Consider the following 18562-nt stretch of genomic DNA (forward strand, 5'->3'; position numbering starts at 1 on the left):
TAAGTGCCTGAGCCATGACAGAGGGGCTCCCGAGAAGTGGCTGGGCACGCTCCCTCCGCCAGGGGACGGCTCCCCCGGCCACAGCCCGCCCCGGTGACCATCGATGAGAGATCAGAGCCGAGAGGCTGCAGACCGGACGTCAGTCCCTCCTCTCGGAGCGCAGAAGCCACTCCGGCTGGGCCCGCGTCCGTCTCAGGGCGGCCGCTCTCCTGCTGGAGCTGCCGCTGGGTCCTGTGCAGGGCCTGCCGGCCGGCTGGACACCAAGCATCTCACCCGACCTCTCAGCTCTGTGCCTGCCCAGTGGGGCCTGCAGGGCTCCCTCCGGCCTACGGCCCCCACCTGATGGGGCGGCTCCGGGAGCTGACTCTGCGGTCACAGGAGCTGCCCGGGAGCCTGCACGGAACCAGAACCGCCCCGTCCTCTGCAGGCCCGGGAGAGGCCGTGGGCACAGCGCACAGGGAGACGCGCCAGTCCTGACTACAGGACGCCGGACAAGGTGGTCAGGCAGCCCAGGGAGACAGGCCTGTTCCAGGAAGAAGAAAGAGCCAACTGGACGAGAGGCGGGAGGGTGCTCACTGGGGAGGGGACGAGAGTCCTGAGGCCTGCTGCCCTGGTTAAGAAGTCGGCGTGGCTTTCGGGTGGCAGGCGGCACGCACGCAGGCCGGACCCACCTCGCCTGCCTTCACGGCTCTGGGTCCCGTTGGTCTAGCAGCAGGAAGGACCTGTCCACCCCGACCTTGAGCACCCCTGGACCTGCCCTCCACATGGGCCAGCGGACGGGTGTTTTCAAGCAGAACCACAGGGGCGCGTGGGGGGCTCGGTCGGTTGGGCGTCCGACTCCTGATTCCAGCTCCGGTCGAGATCTCATGGTTTGTAAGTTCAAGCCCCACATCGGGCTCTGCACTGACAGCGAGGGGCCTGCTTGGGATTCTCTGTCTCCTTCTGTCTCTGCCCCCCACCCCTGCTTGCTGTCTCTTTCTCTCTCAAAACAAATAAATAAACATTAAAAAAAAAAAAGGCAGTGCCACCACACCTGCACAGAAGCTCCCAGGCTTCTGCCTTCCTGAGCGCCGGACAAACCCCACACAACAGTGGTTCCGGGCTCCCTAACGCCTTGGGACGCCCCGGAGAGCGTGGCAGGTGCAGCCACATGGTGTGTCCCCTAATGAAAGCTGGTGGATGACGTCCTTCCAGGCCACCGGGCCACCAGCAGGAGGGCCGTGACAGCCCAAGCTGATGACCAATGCCTGACGCCAGGCCTGGACCCTTCTTCCCAGGAGGTGCCCCTTCCCCCACAAAGCTCTGTGTGTGGCGGATGTGAATTTGGTTCCATTCTTCCAAAAGACTAGAGATTCACAATTTTCCTCATAGAACTATGAGTCACTTCTGTGGATTAATAGAAAGTTCTTCACTGCCTCTTGCAGTCATAAAATCTCTGCCTTTTCACCGTAAATAATCTCACTCAAAGACTGAATCCAAATGCCAGGTGGGTGGGATGACGGGCACCGAACTCTGGTTCCCGGTAGAGACCAGCAGGAGGCAGGCAGCACAGACAGGAAGGGGCTCTCGTTTGGGGAGGCGTCGGAGGGCTGGCTCTGTGACGGTGTTCCCGCCTTCCTACGGGGGGACCGGAGCAGACCGCCACGCCTCCCCTCCAAGACTCCATCAAGTGACCACTGGGGACATCAGGCCAGCCCTGTGTGCTTCGCGGAACTGCATCTCAACCCAAAACCAGCACAGTTTTACCAGGAAAAATAAACCGGGCAGTATTCATGCACGATATAAAATTACAACCACAAGCACGTAATTTATAGGTTATATAAAATTACGGCCAAACACAAGCAGTTTTAAACTAACGATTGTTTCTATAAAAACGATACACGCTTGTTATAAAATACAGCCATAAAGAAAAATACTTGGAGGAAAGCCACAAAGGTCCGTCCAGACGTGCCCGCCACATGGACGTGCACTGTGAACACTCACCGTATGGGATCCCAGACCTCTCTCGCGTCTACATCGAATCTGGAAACGTCTAGAGAGATGCTTTACGGGAACAGGGGTCATGTCATACGTGCAAAGGCCGGTTCTGACCTTCTGATCCTGTTTATTAAGCCATACTCATTCTCTGTCGTCACCAGCGAGAGTGGCTGCAAATCCAGTAACAACCAGTAACAAAGATCTCAGAAAAATACGGGATTCCAGCAGCCCTGAGCAAGTTCCACCCGTGATGGGGTCACTGCAGGGGAGACAGACCCCACAGCTGCCCAAAAGCACGTCCTCTGGGCACGGGCCGGCGCGAGCTGCCCACCAGCCAGCTGCTCGGCCCCGAGGCCCCCGCGGTCCGATGCCCCATCCCTGGCTCGACCCCGTGAATCTGACTTTCTGGGTGTGATTAGGGTAAGGAGGTTGAGCAGGCAGGCGACCCTGGATTATTTGGGTCAGCATTGTCATCAGGAGGGTCCCTGCAAGGAGGCAGGAGGGTCAGCGTCAGGGAGAAGACGGGAGAGGGGGGAAGGTCAGGGCAGAGAGAAGGCGCCGCCCTCGAGGACGGGCCCGGGCCAAGAACGCCAGTGCCTCTAGATGCTGGAAAGACAAGGAGACGGACTCTCACCAGAGCCCCGGAAGAAACGCGGCCCTATGGGCTCATCTACACTTCTGACCTGCGGACGGTCAGAGCATAAGCATAAACCTGTATTGTTTAAGCCACTGGGTCTGCGGTGACTTACGTGAGCACAGGACGCTTCGTGGAGGGGAGTCTGTCTTGCTCGTGACGGTGGGAGGGACAGGGCCAGCGGGGCGGAGGGAACCCCAGGGCTGCGTCCCGAGCGCTTCCGGACACGACCGTGCGGCTGAGGCCACGGGCACATCCAGCGCGCCCACCCAAGGGGCCGGAGGGAGGCAGACCAGGGAAGGGCTCATCTTCGGGGAAGGCAGCTGTGGGCCGAGGCCTCACCACGGTGGTCGGGGAAAGCCGTCTCCTGCATGAGGACACTTGGAAAACATCCTGGAGGTCACCCGTGGGCACCTTTGAATATGGCTGGTGGCTTTGCTCGAGCGGACACATGTCCGGCACGGACGTGTGCCACGTGGCTGGCGCCTCTGATCTGGGAAGCCCAAGGCGATGCCGGCTGCTACTCCTTCGAAGAGAGCTGGGTTGTCTCTCCCCACACTTCCTCTCCCCGGGGCCGACACCACTGAGTCACGTCACCTGCTGCGAAATCCACTGAATGCGTTTCAGAGCGAGAATTTTCTCAATCACGTACAGTTAGACTACGCAGAATCTGATGCCACACACTTTCTTCATTTTGAAATAATGTAATCTGAAGCAGGTTCCAGGCTCTGAGCTGTCAGCACAGAGCCGGACACAGGGCCCGAACTCACAAACCGTGAGATCGTGACCTGAGCTGAAGCCGGACGCTTAACGGACTGAGCCACGAGGGCACCCCTAGAACTTCCAAAAATTTGCAAAAACAGGACAAGAGTTCATACGTCCAGCTTCCCCAAACAACATCTTACGTAATCATAGAACAAGAATCCAAGCGTCCTGTGGGTCGCCAGGCCTCCCGGGCTGCCTGCCACCATCCGCCCTGACCCAGGGCCCGCGTGGCAGTCAGTCTCCTTGGACCCCTCCTCGGTTTTTATCTTTCAGGACCCTGGTGCTCCCAAAGCACCTGGTCCTCACTCTGCAGAACGTGTTCAGTTTGGCGTTGGCTCAGTGGACAGAGGTCACCATTTCTGGTAAGAAAACCCCAGAAGGATGTGGTCTTCTCGGGGCATCAGATGGGGGCAGCAGCCGTGGGCAGGTCACCAAGTGGTGACCACGCACCTAAAGTGACCACACTGACCCTATGGCTCCCTTTGTAAGTGCTGGGCGCCCTGAGGGGAGGCCCCCGGGCAGCCCATCCGCACCCCTTGCCGCTGTGGAGGGACTGCTGTCCCCAGTGCCACTACGGGCGCTGTCCCTCCCTCCCCGACACATTTATTCCATTAATTATGAAAATTGTTTTAATGTTTATTTTTGACAGGGAGTGAGTGAGCCAGGGAGGAACAGAGAACGAGAGGGAGAGAATCCCAACAGGGTCCAGGCCGTCAGCACAGAGCCCGACGTGGGGCTCAATCCCACGACCGAGAGGTCGTGACCTGGACCGAAACCGAGAGTCGCTTTGTGCGACTGAGCCCCCCAGGCGCCCTCCGTTAATTATTTATGAGTGTGGACTCCTGGACAGTCATTTGTTCTGAGGACCACAACCCACTACAATACTGTGTTGTTCCAACTGGCCCATGTGTGGCTCCGTGGCGTGGCTGTGCCCCCTCATTCTTCCAGGAATCCCTTACTTTCGGACACAAAATGGTCCAGGCTCGGCGTGGACTTGCGGGCACTGGCCCCAGCGTCAGCTGTCCCCCCAGGAGCCTGGTTCCTGCTTCCGGTGTCGCGGCTCCAGGACCCGGGTGCTCAGAGCTGGCCGGCACACGTGTGTGGACGCACGCACGCAGCCGAGTCTCTCTCTGTGCGGCCACCTACACCCGTGACACAAGCGGGACCCAGTCCGCGCTCTCCCGCTCCCCGGCGTGAGCTCCCTTTCAGAGCTGGGGAGGGTGAACCACTGCCCAGAGGACACAGCCTGTCTCCTCGTCCCCAGCGCCGGGCTGACCTCTGCTGTCCACTGCGGCCACGCTCTGCCCCAGCCGTGCGCCGCTCGGAACCCCCTCCCCCCACCACCTGGCTGGGCCACCACCGCGGCTTCATTTCTGCGCACGTGAGACGGGCAGACGGCTGGGACTCTGAGCCACACCACACGCCGCTGACCGTTCTCAGCGTCCGGTTTCTCCTTCCTCGATTTCGTGTTTGCACAAACCCACAGACGCTTCCAGCTTCCTGCGTCTCTCTTGTTAACGATACCATAGATGCTTCTGGAGGCTGCCTTTCTCATGGAGTCACTCAGCGTCAGCGCAGACCTCCCCAACCCCCGCCCCGCCTGCGCCCGGCCGCGGCTGCACCAGTGAGCCGTGTGGACCGGCCTCAGGTCACTGAAGGCTCGCCAAGTGTGGGCATTTGCATGGCCTCAGTGATCTGTACGGCAAATACCCTTGCGCGGATATAACTGGACTCTCGTGACTTGATTTTCGGCTTGGCGGTAAAAGCCAAGACACTTCATAAACTAGACACGGACACAAAGGACCCGTACGACTCCAGCGGAGGGCAGACCCAGTATTCCGCGGAAACTGCAGAAGGGAGCCGGTGGTGCCCAACCAGCGACGCAGGAGGAGGTCCAGAGTGAGCCCCGAGGACGAACACTCACGTGGGAGGGACCTGCTTCAGGGTCTGAGCGAGAGGCACCATGCCACCGAAGGACGGAAAACAGGGGCCTCGAGGCAGAGGACTGGACGCGAAGACGCCTCTTGCCAGCCACGGCCAAGGAGGGGGTGGAGGTGACTTCTGGGAGCCCAGACCCGGGTCACAGCTGGCTGTCCCCACCAGGGTCGCTGTCCACGTGGGGACGTGCCCAGGATCCTCCGACTGCCGTCTACCGTTAGCCACGTGAGGACAAAAGCCAGCTGGCTGGCCGGGAGCCAGCGAAGGCAGTGCTGGGCCCAGACCCCACACACTCAGCACCCGGTTCGTGGATCTGAACCCCGGCCACATCAGAACCGGCCCAGGGTCCCGGCTCGGCATCTGGGTACGCGTGGGGTCTGACCGCGGGCAAACCGGTACCTTCTTGGACGTTGCCGCTGTGGGCCTGGTCGGTGAGACAGAACACCACAAGACCCTGCCCTGACGTGTGCTCAGAGGCCCTGGAAGCCACTGCCGATGGCGCGTGCACGTGGGTGTTCTCAGAGGACACACCAGAAGACCACGTGTGCAAGTCAAACTACAAGAGTCCGGACTTCCAGAGTTACAATAAATGAGTTACTGAAATTAAACTGGCTTTATGTACACGCACACAGGTCCAAAAATGAGCCTCTGGTTCAAAGGTGCTGGTGATTCGAGGCGCCTGGGGGGCTCAGTCGGTGGGGCGTCCGACTTCGGCTCGGGTCATGATCTCACGGGTTGTGGGTTCGAGCCCCGCGTCGGGCTCTGTGCTGACAGCTCAGACCCTGGAGTCTGCTTCGGATTCCGTGTCTGCTCCTCTCTCTGCCCCTCCCATGCTCATGCTCTGTCTCTCAATAATAAATAAAACGTTAAAAAATTAAAACAAAAAAAAAGATACTGGTGTTTCAGGCACTACCAGAAAAAAAACGAGTAAGTCAAATATGTCAAAAGTTAACAATCTCATTTCCAAGTTTATATTTTATATTTTGCTAAAAAAAAAAAAAAACACGGGAAATAAATGGGCACAGAAGGAAACCATTTTGCCAGGAAATGGTTTTCGGGCAGCGTCTATGTGATGGGCTGAAACCGCTAGCATTCAGCATGTCAGTACTGAGAAGCTACGGACGGTCTCACAGAGGGAGTCACCGCGTCGCGGATGCCCGCGTGTCCCCTCGTGCAGCGGGCGTGACTCTGCTCTCCTTCCTCCCACCCGCCACAGGCCTCCCTAGGAACTCTCTCAATGTAAAGATAAAATCTAAGGCTCCTGGGGAAAATGAGACCTAAAGGGGACAATCGCTTCCCAAAATAACCTGGGAGACATCAAGAGGAGAGGTTTCTGCCAAGGAGGGCGTTCCAGAAACTTCTTCTGAAGTCACAGCGCCTAACCCTAAACCGTCAGTTGACAAGGTCACCCAACACGCTCCACCCTGGACAAGCCAGCAGCCGGTGGATGGACTTCTTCCCATCAGGAGGTAGTTTCTGCCCCTGGTTTTCCATCCGTCAAATCTCCGAATCCCAGTTTTTCCAGGGGCTCCTGTGCCATCAGCTGCCTGCAACAAAAACGAACATCACCGTCCGTGCGAGTCCTGCGCATTCGCTCCCATCTCAACTGCCTGCGGCCGGTGGCACCGCTGGACCCAGGCCCCCGGGACCCCGAGAGCCTCTCTGCGCCCTCCTCCTCCCAGCTGACACCCGCGCCTTTGGACTCCGGGCGGACGGCCGCTGGCGGACAGTGTGCGAAGCCCCTGGGGTGCCGGGTGGAACCGGGACCCCGAAGGAAGCGGGCAGACCGCCACGAGCCCCCTGCCGGGTGCCAGTCTGGGGCAGACGTGTGTCCCCGTTCGAGGGCTCCAACCTCAAACCGGCCTCCGGGTCGCTGGGAAGATGCACCAGACAGGGCGGGCGGGGACAGGACAGACTTCACTTGGTAAAGTGACCCCTGAACAAGCCACAGGTTAGGGGCACCATTCACCTGCACAGTCGAAAATCCGTTCCTAACTCCTGACTCCCCAGAACTTAAGGACTCCAGCCCCCGCCGACCAGAAGCCTCAGCGACAGCGTGCATTTTGCGTGTCGTGTGTCTTCCGGCCGTATTCTTACCAACAGGTCAGCCGGACAAAAAAAGCTCGTTAAGATAACGTCAGGAAGCAATACGTTTACAACACTGTCCTACACGGATCAAGAGATCTGGGTGGTAAGTGGACCTGCCCCGTTCACACCGTGTCGTCCAAGGGTCACGGCACTTGTGAGCTTCACCTGTGACTCAGAAACACTGGGACACGTGGCCCACCAGCTCTGTCTCCTCTCACTGCTGCCCCAGGCCCCGTGCCCCACACGGCCCGAGCCGTGGCCCCACAGCTGGCCGGCGGCCATGTCCTCTGTGCTCCCGCTCCCTCTGTGCCCAGCCGTGCGCCAGCCCCTCACCGTGTCCGTGTAAGTCAGGACCTCGAAGACCGAGATGTCCCGGAGCACCTGCTGGGCTGGAGCCGCCCCCATCCAGCCTCTCACTGCCCACACTCCAGGGCGGGAGGGCCTGGCTTTCATTCTGCTTTGTTTTTTGGGGGGGGGGGGGGGCGGGGGGCAGGGACAGGTCCAACTCTTGGAGGCCACCTGTCCATCCTGCTTGCTGGTGGGAGCTCAGTGTCCCTGCAGGAACCAACAGGTCCGGCCGGGAAAGGGGACGCCCGCCGCGCCAAGCCACCATCACTTGGTGCTGTGACCCCCCCACACACCGCTGAGCTCACGCACCCCCCGCAAGCCCGGCAGGCCAGCACAGGCAGCCAGGGTTCAGCCAGCACGCTGGGAACCGAGGGGCACTGTGAGTCACCTGGTCACCGGTCAGACAACCCACTTTCTGCGGGTTCTGTGGGGCTCCAGGCGAGCCGGCTACCCTCCTGCAGAAATACAAAACCTGGCAGATGACCTCTACCCGAGCTTCACAAGGGCTGTCCAGGCCGTCCCCACCGAGAACAAAACTAAGTGTTTAGGGTACGTGCCCTCGAGGGCTCCAGCCGCGGGGACGGGGGACTGGGCAGGTGCCGCGGCGCCGCGTTCCCTCCACTGGCGCGCACGGCAATTTCTGTCACAAAAAGCTGGAATCCACTGAAAGGTACAAAGTCCGCTTGCAGACCAGACTGACTGTGTCATCTGTGTCCTTACGCGGCAAAGGGGGATGGGCTGAGGCGGAACACAGGAGCCGACCAGGTGGGGCTGAGGGGAGACCGCCTCGGACTCCCCAGGCGGACTCAGCTGCAACGCGGGAACCCTTAAAATCAGAGAGCCTGCGCTGGCTTTGGTCAGAAGGACGGAGGAGGAGGACGGGCCAGAGACACGGCATCGCCGGCTTCCAGAGGGAGCAGGGCCACGAGCCGAGGGGCGTGGGCGCCTCTAGAAGCTGGAAAGGCAGAAGCAGTTCTGCACCGGAGCATCCACGAGGAGCGCGGCCCGCGGGACCTGCGTCAGACATCTCGCTGCAGAACGTGAGTGTGCTGGGGGCACCAGGAGCACGGGGAGCAGCAGTGCTCCTCGAGACACGACAGGAGGGACCTGGGTGTTCAGCAGCAAACAGGGAGCGAGGGGGAAAACACTGCAAGCTAAATGAGACGCAGTTCAAGAGGCCCTTTCTACAGACGTGTGAGTCTTCACAAAATCCAGCTCTGGGGCCAGGACACAACAACAACAATCCAACGATTACCGAGTTCTGAAGCCAAAAGGATGACGTGGACGCCTCCCCTTCAGCATAAGGGGACAGTGCGGGTTTTCAGGACCTGAGGCTTTCCAAGGAGCGTGCGCCGGGCCTCCTCCAGCCCGGCCAGGAGGCCCCGATCGCACGCCAGGATGTGTGGCACAGCCCCCGGATGCCCACCGCACGGGGCAGGAACTCAAAGTCAAAAGATCACAGAGGCTTGAGATCGCAGATCACAGTGTATTTGCTGTTTTCGTGGCCAACAAAGTCATCCCCGATTTAACAGCTCTTCCCACGAGAGTGTGATCCACACCCAAACCGCACACACGCTTCCACGTCGAGCTGAGACGGCCCAAGTCCTCAAGAGGCAACTCTAAAATCTCACTGTGGTCCAGTTTTCTACAAAGATGCATATGGTGGGGGCGCCCGGTGGCTCAGTTGGTTGAGCGTCCGACTGTGGCTCAGGTCACGATCTCACGGTTCAGGAGTTCGAGGTCCTCATTGGGCTCTGAGCACAGTGCCCACTTCGGATCCTCTGTCCCCTCCCTCTCTGCCTCTCTCCCACTTAAAACTAAACAAACATTAAAAGAAATATGCCTATGGACGTTCGTAGGGGTAAATAACGTCTGGGATTTCAGCATGAAAGGAATAAAAAGGTTTACAAAGAGTGGGAAGGGAAATAAATGTGCAGTCTCGATACTGAACCTGGATGGTCATGGACTTGGAACTGAAAACCATCCAAAAGTCTACAGCCAAAATCACCGACCGAGTCTGAACACACATGTACCCCCTACATTGGCCTTAACGTCACCGGACCAACCAGAGAAGCCACTTGAAATAACGGAACTCACGGAGAGGCGAGCTGCACCCCCCCGCCGCCACCCCGTCCCCACCCCGTCCCCACTGACCTCAGCAGGCCTCAGGGCAGGCTGGTCTCCAGAGGCCGTGCTGAGCGAGGCGTGGCCACGTGGAGAGCAGATAGCTCACTTCCAAGGTCACATGGGGAGAAAAGTCAGAGCCCTTCTGCTGTCCTTTGCCAGACGAGCCAGGAGCCTCTCTGGGGACCCAGACGGCCCAACTCTCTGGAGCAGCTCCCAGCAGGAGCGGCTGCCTGCGTGTGCTGGCCACTGTGGCCGGCACGGGGATGGCTCACCTGAGCTTCACGGGGGCAGGTGACCTGCTCACACCCTCACACGCGGTCAGAAACCAACTTCAAAGTGTCTCCAGGGCGTGGCAGCACCAAAAAGAAACTCAGTTCATTTCTGAAAGGTATATCGACTTAAAAGATAGTAATTTAGGGGTGCCCCTTCAGTTAAGCATCTGACCTGGGCTCAGGTCACAATTTCGCCATTAGGGAGCTCGAGCCCCGCGTCGAGCTCTGTGCTGACAGCTTGGAGCCTGGAGCTGCTTCAGATTCTGTCTCCCTCTCTGCCCCTCCCTGCTCAAGCTCTGTCTCTCAAAACCGAATGTTCAAAAAAAAATTTATATCTATATCTATATATATATATATATATATATATATATATATAAAAGACAGTAATTTAAACACGTGGATCCCAGCAATGGGCTATTTAAAGATGGCGAGAGCTGGACTCGGTGGCCCTGAACAACTCAGAAGACAGAACGAGGGCCTCACATGAGGGCCACGCTCCCAAAAGGGCCAATGTCCCACACGTCCACCGAAAGCCCTCAACGCACCTGTGGGCCTGAAAGACACAAGCGGTTGTGCCCTGAGGGAAATGTCGGACTCTGTTATGGAGAAACGACAAGGGGGCTCTGACTGGATGGGTTTATGCCACTCCATCTTCAGACAAGGCCGTGTGAAGACCGGACTCCTCACCGAGCTGACGAAGGGCTCGAAGGGCAGGAATAAAAGTTCCCACCCCCACCATATAATTATACGCTCTATGCTTTTCCCCGTTAGGAGTAAGAATAGCTCTTCAGTAAAATCTCAACGGATCACACTCAGAAACACTTGTTTCACTTAAAAGCGAGCGTTGGGGCGCCTGGGTGGCTCAGTCGGTTGGGCGGCCGACTTCGGCTCAGGTCGTGATCTCGCGGTCCGTGAGTTCGAGCCCCGCGTCGGGCTCTGTGCTGACAGCTCAGAGCCTGGAGCCTGTTTCAGATTCTGTGTCTCCCTCTCTCTGCCCCTCCCCTGTTCACGCTCTGTCTCTCCCTGTCTCAAAAAAAACAAATAAACGTTAAAAAAAAAAAAAAAGCGAGTGCTGGTCAGTTCTGGTCAGGACAGAACAAACCTCCATGTTTCACCGTTTCTGAATGGCCCATTGTCTCCCCTGTCATATTTCAGGCACTGCTGAGCTACGTGGGACCAAATGGTATTTTTATGGTCTGAGAACGTGAGAGGAAGAAACCCTGTGCCCACGACCTGCACATCTTTTGACTCCGTCAGCATTTTTACGATGTACGATTCTGAAACCTTAATGACGGGTCAGCAGCTCCCAAATGTGCAGAGAAAACACTCAGGAATGCAACCCCGTAAGACGCGCTCCCTCTCCGCAGGGTCCCCATGACTGTGAAACCTTCAGTGCCACTGAATCTGGCAGGACTCCGTTCCAGAGGCGAGCCACTCTACGTTCTCAAAGACAAAGGCTTGGAACCTGGGGGATGAAGGAGGCCCGCTGCAATGACCTCTTGGGGGAAAAAAAATGTTTCCATGGGAGTGCTGGGAGGTTCCAGAAGTCGTTCGTTGCCGGCAGGTACTTGCCTCTCCATTCTGCATTCTAAGTAGTCTTTCGACTCACTTCTGCACAAAGCATTTTCGAATCTATTGTCGCGGAGACACTTCATGAACTTCTCCTTAAAGCTTTTGCATTCGCCTAGAACGAAAAGGAAAAGAGCACCCAGTTTTCAAGTGAAAACGCGACGCGGTGGGACAGCACGCGCACCCGCAGCCGTCCTTCCAGAACGAGCCTCCTTCACACTCACGCTGGAAAGGACGAGCCTACCGCGTGCCCCATGGTGCGGCGACCGCCCCTCCGCTGCGTGTTTGGGACACTGCAGGGGAAGGCGTCGGTTACGAGAAAAATCTGCGGACCCACTTCCGGAGCCTTGGCTCGCACAGAGGCTCACCCCAAACGCGGACTTTCCAGGTCCGCGCGAGGCCCAGGTTGACAGCCTGCGGGCTTTGTGCGAGGCTGGGCGCGGGTCCCCCGGACGCCGGCAACGCTCTCCCTCGGGACGTCCTCCGCAACCTGTCGCCCCTCTTCCCGCAGGCTCGCCTCCGGGGTGGTGGAGGTGGGCCGCGGCGGGCCTCAGTTTCCCCACCTGCAACCGCGTGCGGACGCCAGCGCCCACGGGGCCGCACGGCGCCACCGGAGGAGACCCACGACCCGAGACTCGGCGCAGGAGCCCGGCGGCCGCCCGCCGCTCACCGAAGTGATCCAGCGGGAAGCTGCCCTTGTCCGGGGGCCGAGGCTGGAAGCTCTTGGACCCAAAATTCATGGCCGTCGACATGATGGCGGCGCCGGAGCCCCGGAGAAGGACGCGCGCCGTACGCAGGGCGGCGGGTCGAGCGCCGAGCGCGCCCCGCGAGAGCGCCGAGCACGTCGAGCGGCGAACGGCCGCGGGCGGCAAGCCCCGCCCCCGCCGCCCAGGCCCCGCCCGCACGCTGCAGGGCCCCGTCTTCGCCTCGAAGGTGCCACGCCCGTTATTGACCGGGCTCCTCTCCACCGACGGGACCGGTCCCCCTCGCCACACAGGCCCCGCCCGGGCATGCCCTCCCCCCATCAGGCCCCGTCCCTCACCACAGTCCCCGTCCCCGCCCCAGGGGGCTCCGAAAGGCCCTGATCCAGGCTGCTCTGCCGGGTCCTTGCCAGTCTGACCCTCACAGCGACCGAGGGGCAGAGGCCGGCGTCATGTCCTTATGAGGAAACGGAAGTCCAGAGAGGCTGGACTTTACCCAGACACACAGCTTGAGACGACAAGAAGCCCAAGGGCGAGTGCACTCGGCAGGCTGTGCGGGTGGCTGTGCATCCCCAGGTGTCTGGGGGGGGGGGGGGGGCTCAGCTGGTGACAAGGAAGGAGTGAGGGCCACCACAACAAAGTCCCACACCCTGGGCCGCTTCAGCTACAGAAAGGTGGTCGCTCCGGGTTCTGGAGGCCGGATGTCCCACACGGAGGAGGTGCGGCGGGGCTGGCTCCTCCTGGAGGTTCTGGGAGAGCCGGCTCCAGGCTGCCCTCCCCCGCCCCCAGCTGCAGATGGCCGGCAGGCAGTCTTGGGGGCTGCTGGGCCGCTGGGCCTTGCTTCTGCCTTCACCCTCCCACGGCATCCCCCTGTGTGTCTGTGTCCAGAGGTCCTCTCGTGAGGACACCGGTCAGACTAGGCTAGGGCCCACCCTAATGACTTCATCATAACTAATTACATCTGCGATGACACTGTTTACCAAAGAGGTCACCTCCTAAGGTACTGGGGGCTAGGACTCCAACATATGAAGTGGTGGGGGAGGGGTGGTGCAGTTCAACCTGTAACAGAATAAAAGTCAGCTCTGGAAACCGCTTATTATTGTCGTTATGGCAACAATAACAACGGTGAAAGGGCTCAGTGGAGACCCCAGCTCTCGAGGCTGAGCCTCCTCCCAGCGCTGTACCCTGCACAGCCACCCCTCTTCCCCAACTGGGCATCCCGATTTCATCTGAACGGAGGAAGTGGGTCACTGCCCCACCCCCAACCAGCGCCCCTGTGCTCCAGGACTCTGTCATGAGCTCCAAACTTCATCCGTGCCCCCCGAGGGCCAACCACATACCAGGCCTTGGAGATAAGCAAATTGGGTCCTCAGTCACACAGCTCACCAGCTGCACCCCCCCCCCGCGCCCCCCTCCCCCACCGGTTCCTGACACGATCCTGCACCACACCTCCTCCTAATGCCAGGAGAAGGAGCCGGTTCCAGCAACTGAGGGGCCTTGCCGAGAAGTGCCCGGCCAACAAGCCCTCACAGCCCCCACCTCAGGGCCTGCCCCCTCCTCGAGTCCTGCCCTGAGGCATCCAGCTCCCCACTCGCTCCTGCCTCTCTGCAGTGGATCTCCGTGCCTCACGTGACATTGGGCTGTGTGTCGTGCGGCGCGTGGAGCTGGGCCCTAGTGTTTGTAGGGTCCGGTGGGGCCGCAGGGAAAGCTCATTCCGGTTGCTGGGGCCTTGATCAGCCTGGTGTTCTGTACCCACTAAAAACTACAAAAGGAAAATTGCACCTTGATCTTGTCACATAAAAGACTGTTTTACGTGGCTAGCACCAGGGGCCACGCACTGGGTTATTCATTAATATGTTTCCAGGGCCGTGGACAAAAGACGCTTTTATTACCCAGCAAATAGCACTTTTCCACTTGACTAGATCACACTACTTAGCAGGAAAAAGGACAGCCCCGCCCCCCAATGTTTCCTTGCAGCCTCTCTGTCCGACGGCCCTGAGGGACCAATGAAGCATTGCAGGCCCCGTGACCTAGAGGCGACAGCCAGCTTTTAATTGACATGTCCGTACCTGGCAAATGATTATTGCTCTATATGAGACGTTTGGCCGGGAGAGAACGAAGGGATTTTCATCTCTGGTGCACAGATACAAAAAGTGGGGGAGGGCCTTCTGTGCCAGGCTGCTTCACATGGGATTGTCACAACAGCGTCTGGTGCGCAGGGGACGTCCCGTTACTAGTCTTTAAAGGACGAGCCCAGCCAGGCAGTATTCTTACCCTCGTCTCACACATAGAGACTCCCAGAGACGTTAAATTCCTCGTCCAAGGTCACGCAGCCTGCACACGAGCTATCTAGCTCCGTGTAACGAACGGCCCGAACTCAGAGGTGTAAAACGGCAATCTGCTTTGCACGAGAACTTGGAGTGTGGGCTGGCCTTGGAGAAGGCCCACGTGGCATCGGCTGGGGTTGCTCAACCTCAGGCTGGGACCCACTTCAAGACGGTGCACTCCTGGGGCTGGGAGCACTGCCTCTATCAGGGCCAAACGCCCCCAGCCAGATGCCAGGGCCGGGAGCCCGCTCCCGACGGGGAGTAGGGCAGAGTCACATTGTACGAACAGCCCCTGGATGGAACCTTGCCTGAAACTTTCTCTGGTCTTTCCACTTTAATAAATTCTGCTGCCCAAGTGTTCTTTTCTAAAGGCTGAAACCGTAGTTCCAGTAGAAACATGAACGGCCCCTGTGTCGGAGTCTCATTTAATGCATGGGTGCAGGAGTGTGGCCCGATGGCAAAGCTGGTTCCAAGAAGGGCGCCCCGGCCCCGATACAGCCGCGTGCGGTCAGAGAAAGAAAAAAGATACCAGAGTCAGATTGCTAAGCTGGGCCTAGAACAGGTTAATCCCTCACAGGGCAATAAACCATAACCTTCGGGATGATCTTTTCTGCCAGACAGGAACGATTTGCATTTTTACAGGAACGCCAATCACTTGCAGCTTTTCTGTTTGCTCCATATGCACGTCTAGCTTGAGGGCACCTGGGCTGGGTCAGTAATAAATGGTAAGTCACACGTAGTTGAACGATGCTCAGGCGGACTGGCTAGACGGCGACTTCGAGAACACAGTGCAAGGACCCAGTGTCACCCACTTGCCTGACTCCTGCCTATTGGGAATTGTTCTGAACATTCCTTACAGGAGTCTCAGGGCCACTGTAACAAAGCACCAAAAACTGGGGGCTTAACCACCAGAAAATGGTTCTCTCCCACTTCTAGAGGCTGAACTTGAGGTGGGCGTTCCCTGAGAGGGCCGGCGGCGGGGGTGGGGGGTCCTCCCGCCTCTTCCAGCTCCCGGTGGCCCTGGTTCCCGGCCTGTGGCCACACGCTCCATGGTGTCCCCAGGGTCACCTGGCCTTCTTCCCTCTGTGTCTGTCTTCTCCTTTTCTGTCTGTTATGAGGACACCCCCACCCTAATCCAGGATGACCTCCTCTAAACTTGATCTGCAAAGACCCTATTTACAGATAAGGTCCCATTCTGACATTCGAGGGAGACATGAATTCCGGGGGGGCCATTCTGCCCAGGACACTGCTCCGGATAGTTTGCGGTGGTTTTCCCAACTGGCACAGAACAGTGAGGTCCAGATGCCACGAGACATGGAGGAAGGTCCCTGTAGGTGGTTGGAGGGTCCTTTCTGGAGCCCAGGAGGTGTGGGCAGGGCCCTGAAGCTCAGGAATCTCGAGCTTGAAAGTTGTTCTTCGTGCAGAGAAAATCAGTGTTCCCAAGGTAGGAACAGCCACACCCGCAGGCGCCCCACCTGAGGACACACTCGTGCGCTAGACCAGGTCCCTCCGTCACCAGACCTCTGCTTCCTGGTGCTGCTCCCAGGGGCACCCGCCTCCTCCCCACCCCCACTCTGGCTGCCCCCAAACCTGTCTCTCCTGTAGGCACTCATCAAATGCTGCCTCCTCCGAGGAGCCCTCCTGGCCTGACACTCCTGGCCCCCTGCTCCCTGCATGGCCCATCTGCTTCCCCGCGGGGGCGGGGGGGGGGGGTGTCCTTCTCTCTTCCTCAAGGCAGGGTGGGCACTTGGGCCTACCCAGGCTGGGACACGGACCTCCTACCCCACCGGGGGCCTGGAAGACGGGCTCAGCTTCCCCTGAGGTGGGGCTGGGCTGCCCAGGCGGCCGGAGCCCTGACCTACCTCCATCAGTGACCGGTCCTGCTGTGACACGCGCAGCAAGTGCAGGTTTCCGATGAGCGGCAGTGGGCGTGGCCCAGCGAGGGGCTGGGGAGGGGGTGCGGGTGTGGGCTCGGAGCAGCCCCCAGAGCCCCGCGAGCAGCAGGGCCATGAGGACGGCGGGCGGTGAGGCCCCAGCTCCCCTTGACAGGAGGCATGGGCGGGGACGAGAGGGGGCCGCGTGGAACCCAGAAGCCCCCACCCAGCCTGGGCATCGAGTGGGGGCAGTACAAGGGGCAGCCGCAGAGGAGGCAGAGGAGATGGGAACGCAGGCCGGGAGGCGAGGGTCCCTCCCGACGCCACCCACATGGGTGTGGGTCAGCGGGAGGGACGGTGGGAGCATCTGCCAGAATCAGCAGCCCCTTGGCTCGGGGATCCTGGTTCTAGGAACTGATTTTACAGCACAAAGAAACGCGCACCCAGGATGTTTTTGACCCAGAGACAGTGCAACAGAGAGGAGACGAGGCAGTGGTCCCAGAGGAGGAGGCTGCTGTCTGATCCCGCCACGCTGTCACTTTACAAATAAGGAGCAACTGAACAGAGGGAGGGAGACAGGGCAGGAGGAGACAGGACGTCCGCCTTCTGGAAGTTGGCCAAGGCGAGGGCTTCCTGGCTGTCTACGGGTCTCAGCTCCGCACAGGAGCTGTTTGCTACATTAATAAATGAAAGCATCAACACAACCGAAAAAGGCACACGATGACGGTGCGTGCTGGAGTGTTTCTGGAAGGATGCATGAGAGAGGGGCTCTGTGGGCGCCCCGGCGGGTCCGACTCCCCGGCTGGGGCACGTGCATTGTCTGTTTCAATGGAAAAGTATCCAAAGAAACACCTTAGCAGAAAGCCTTCTGGAGCTGGGGTGCCTTGATGGGGGAGGGAAGGGCCCACGGACGTGCAACCTCCAGTCTCTGCAGGGGCAGGTCTCCAGGTGAGACCACCCTGGGCGGGGGCTGGCGACGAGGGACGGCCGCCCACACCACCGTGGGACTTCTGGGCCAGCCCGCCACAGCGTGTTTCTGATGTTTTCAACACCCGGCTGTGGGTGGCTTTGCGCAGCCCCAGGACTCACATTGGTTCGAGCGTGGGGCCCCTGGGGACCTGAGCAGGACCCTGCCGTGGCGGGGTGGGGGGGGGGAGCGGGCAGAGACGCAGATATGCTGGGACATTCTGCCGGGCACCCCCAGCTTCCTCTTTCCGGGGCCTGGATGTAAGGGAGCCCTTGACACTCACGTTGCCTGGAAAAATTCAAGGCCAAGCACCCAGTTCCACCCTTGTGAACCGGATTTGACTCTGTCGACCAGGGGCTCCAGCCTCGCAGGCCGGGCTCGAAGAAGCTCCGGGTGCCCAGCTGGCCTCCCCTGAGCTCACCCCACGCACAGGGGCCTGCCTGCCACATCCCGTGGTCACATGCCCCTGGCTGGGTCCACGCTAAACCCCAGAAAACACCACGCGGTCAGGATGCCCACAGGGCTGGGGCTCATTCCCAAGTCTGAGCCCCTCACCACCACACCCCACCGCCCCCCCCCCCAGCAGCCGGCCAATCAGAGTGGTGGATCCCCATCCCCCCCAGCAGCCGGCCAATCAGAGTGGTGGACCTCCCCCCCCCAGCAGCCGGCCAATCAGAGTGGTGGAGCTCCAGCCCCTCTTCCCCTTCTGAGAAGCGGGGGTGACCTCCTCGGCGGTCGGGAGGAGCTCAGAGGTCTTGCAGGTAAAACGCCAAAAACCGAGGGTGCGTGGGCGGCTCAGTCAGTTGGGCGACAGACTTCGGCTCAGGTCATGATCTCCCAGCTCATGAGTTCGAGCCCCGTGTGGGGCTCTGTGCTGACAGCTCGGAGCCTGGAGCCTGCTTCGGATTCGGTGTTTCCCTCTCTCTCTGCCCCTCCCCTGCTCACGCTTTGTGTCTCTCTGTCTCAAAAATAAAC

At 59.6% G+C, this 18562-nt stretch overlaps 1 protein-coding gene across 6 annotated transcripts; it reads right to left on the reverse strand.

Annotated features, from left to right (window-relative positions):
- Positions 1-6253: 6253 nt before the first annotated feature.
- Positions 6254-12489, reverse strand: LOC124519260 (cytochrome c oxidase assembly protein COX19). 6 transcript variants are annotated; one of them, XM_047089371.1, is made up of 3 exons: positions 12389-12489; positions 11722-11833; positions 6254-6861 (listed from the first exon to the last, which is right to left on the reverse strand). In XM_047089371.1, the coding sequence occupies exons 1-3, from the start codon at positions 12468-12470 to the stop codon at positions 6777-6779; spliced, it is 279 nt and encodes a 92-aa protein (XP_046945327.1). In that variant the 5' UTR covers positions 12471-12489; the 3' UTR covers positions 6254-6776. The 6 variants fall into 6 exon arrangements, 3 of the variants coding, with proteins under 3 accessions (XP_046945327.1, XP_046945328.1, XP_046945326.1); XM_047089372.1 differs by having other exon boundaries at positions 6254-6857; positions 11718-11833; XR_006964069.1 differs by lacking the exons at positions 11722-11833; positions 12389-12489 and adding an exon at positions 7284-9485 and having other exon boundaries at positions 6768-6861.
- Positions 12490-18562: the final 6073 nt, after the last annotated feature.

Source organism: Lynx rufus, unplaced genomic scaffold (genome assembly GCF_022079265.1).
Source record: "Lynx rufus isolate CCGP_SWC_20201006 ecotype Redwood Valley unplaced genomic scaffold, mLynRuf1.p SCAF_27, whole genome shotgun sequence".
Taxonomy (NCBI): Eukaryota; Metazoa; Chordata; class Mammalia; order Carnivora; family Felidae; genus Lynx; species Lynx rufus.

Bases quoted from the DNA above. Each gene is read 5' to 3' on its own strand.
- LOC124519260 (XM_047089370.1), bottom strand. From the start codon at position 12,470: ATGTCGACGGCCATGAATTTTGGGTCCAAGAGCTTCCAGCCTCGGCCC. The intron at 11,834-12,388 runs GTGAGCGGCGGG...TTTTCGTTCTAG, and splicing joins CTTCCCGCTGGATCACTTCG to GCGAATGCAAAAGCTTTAAG.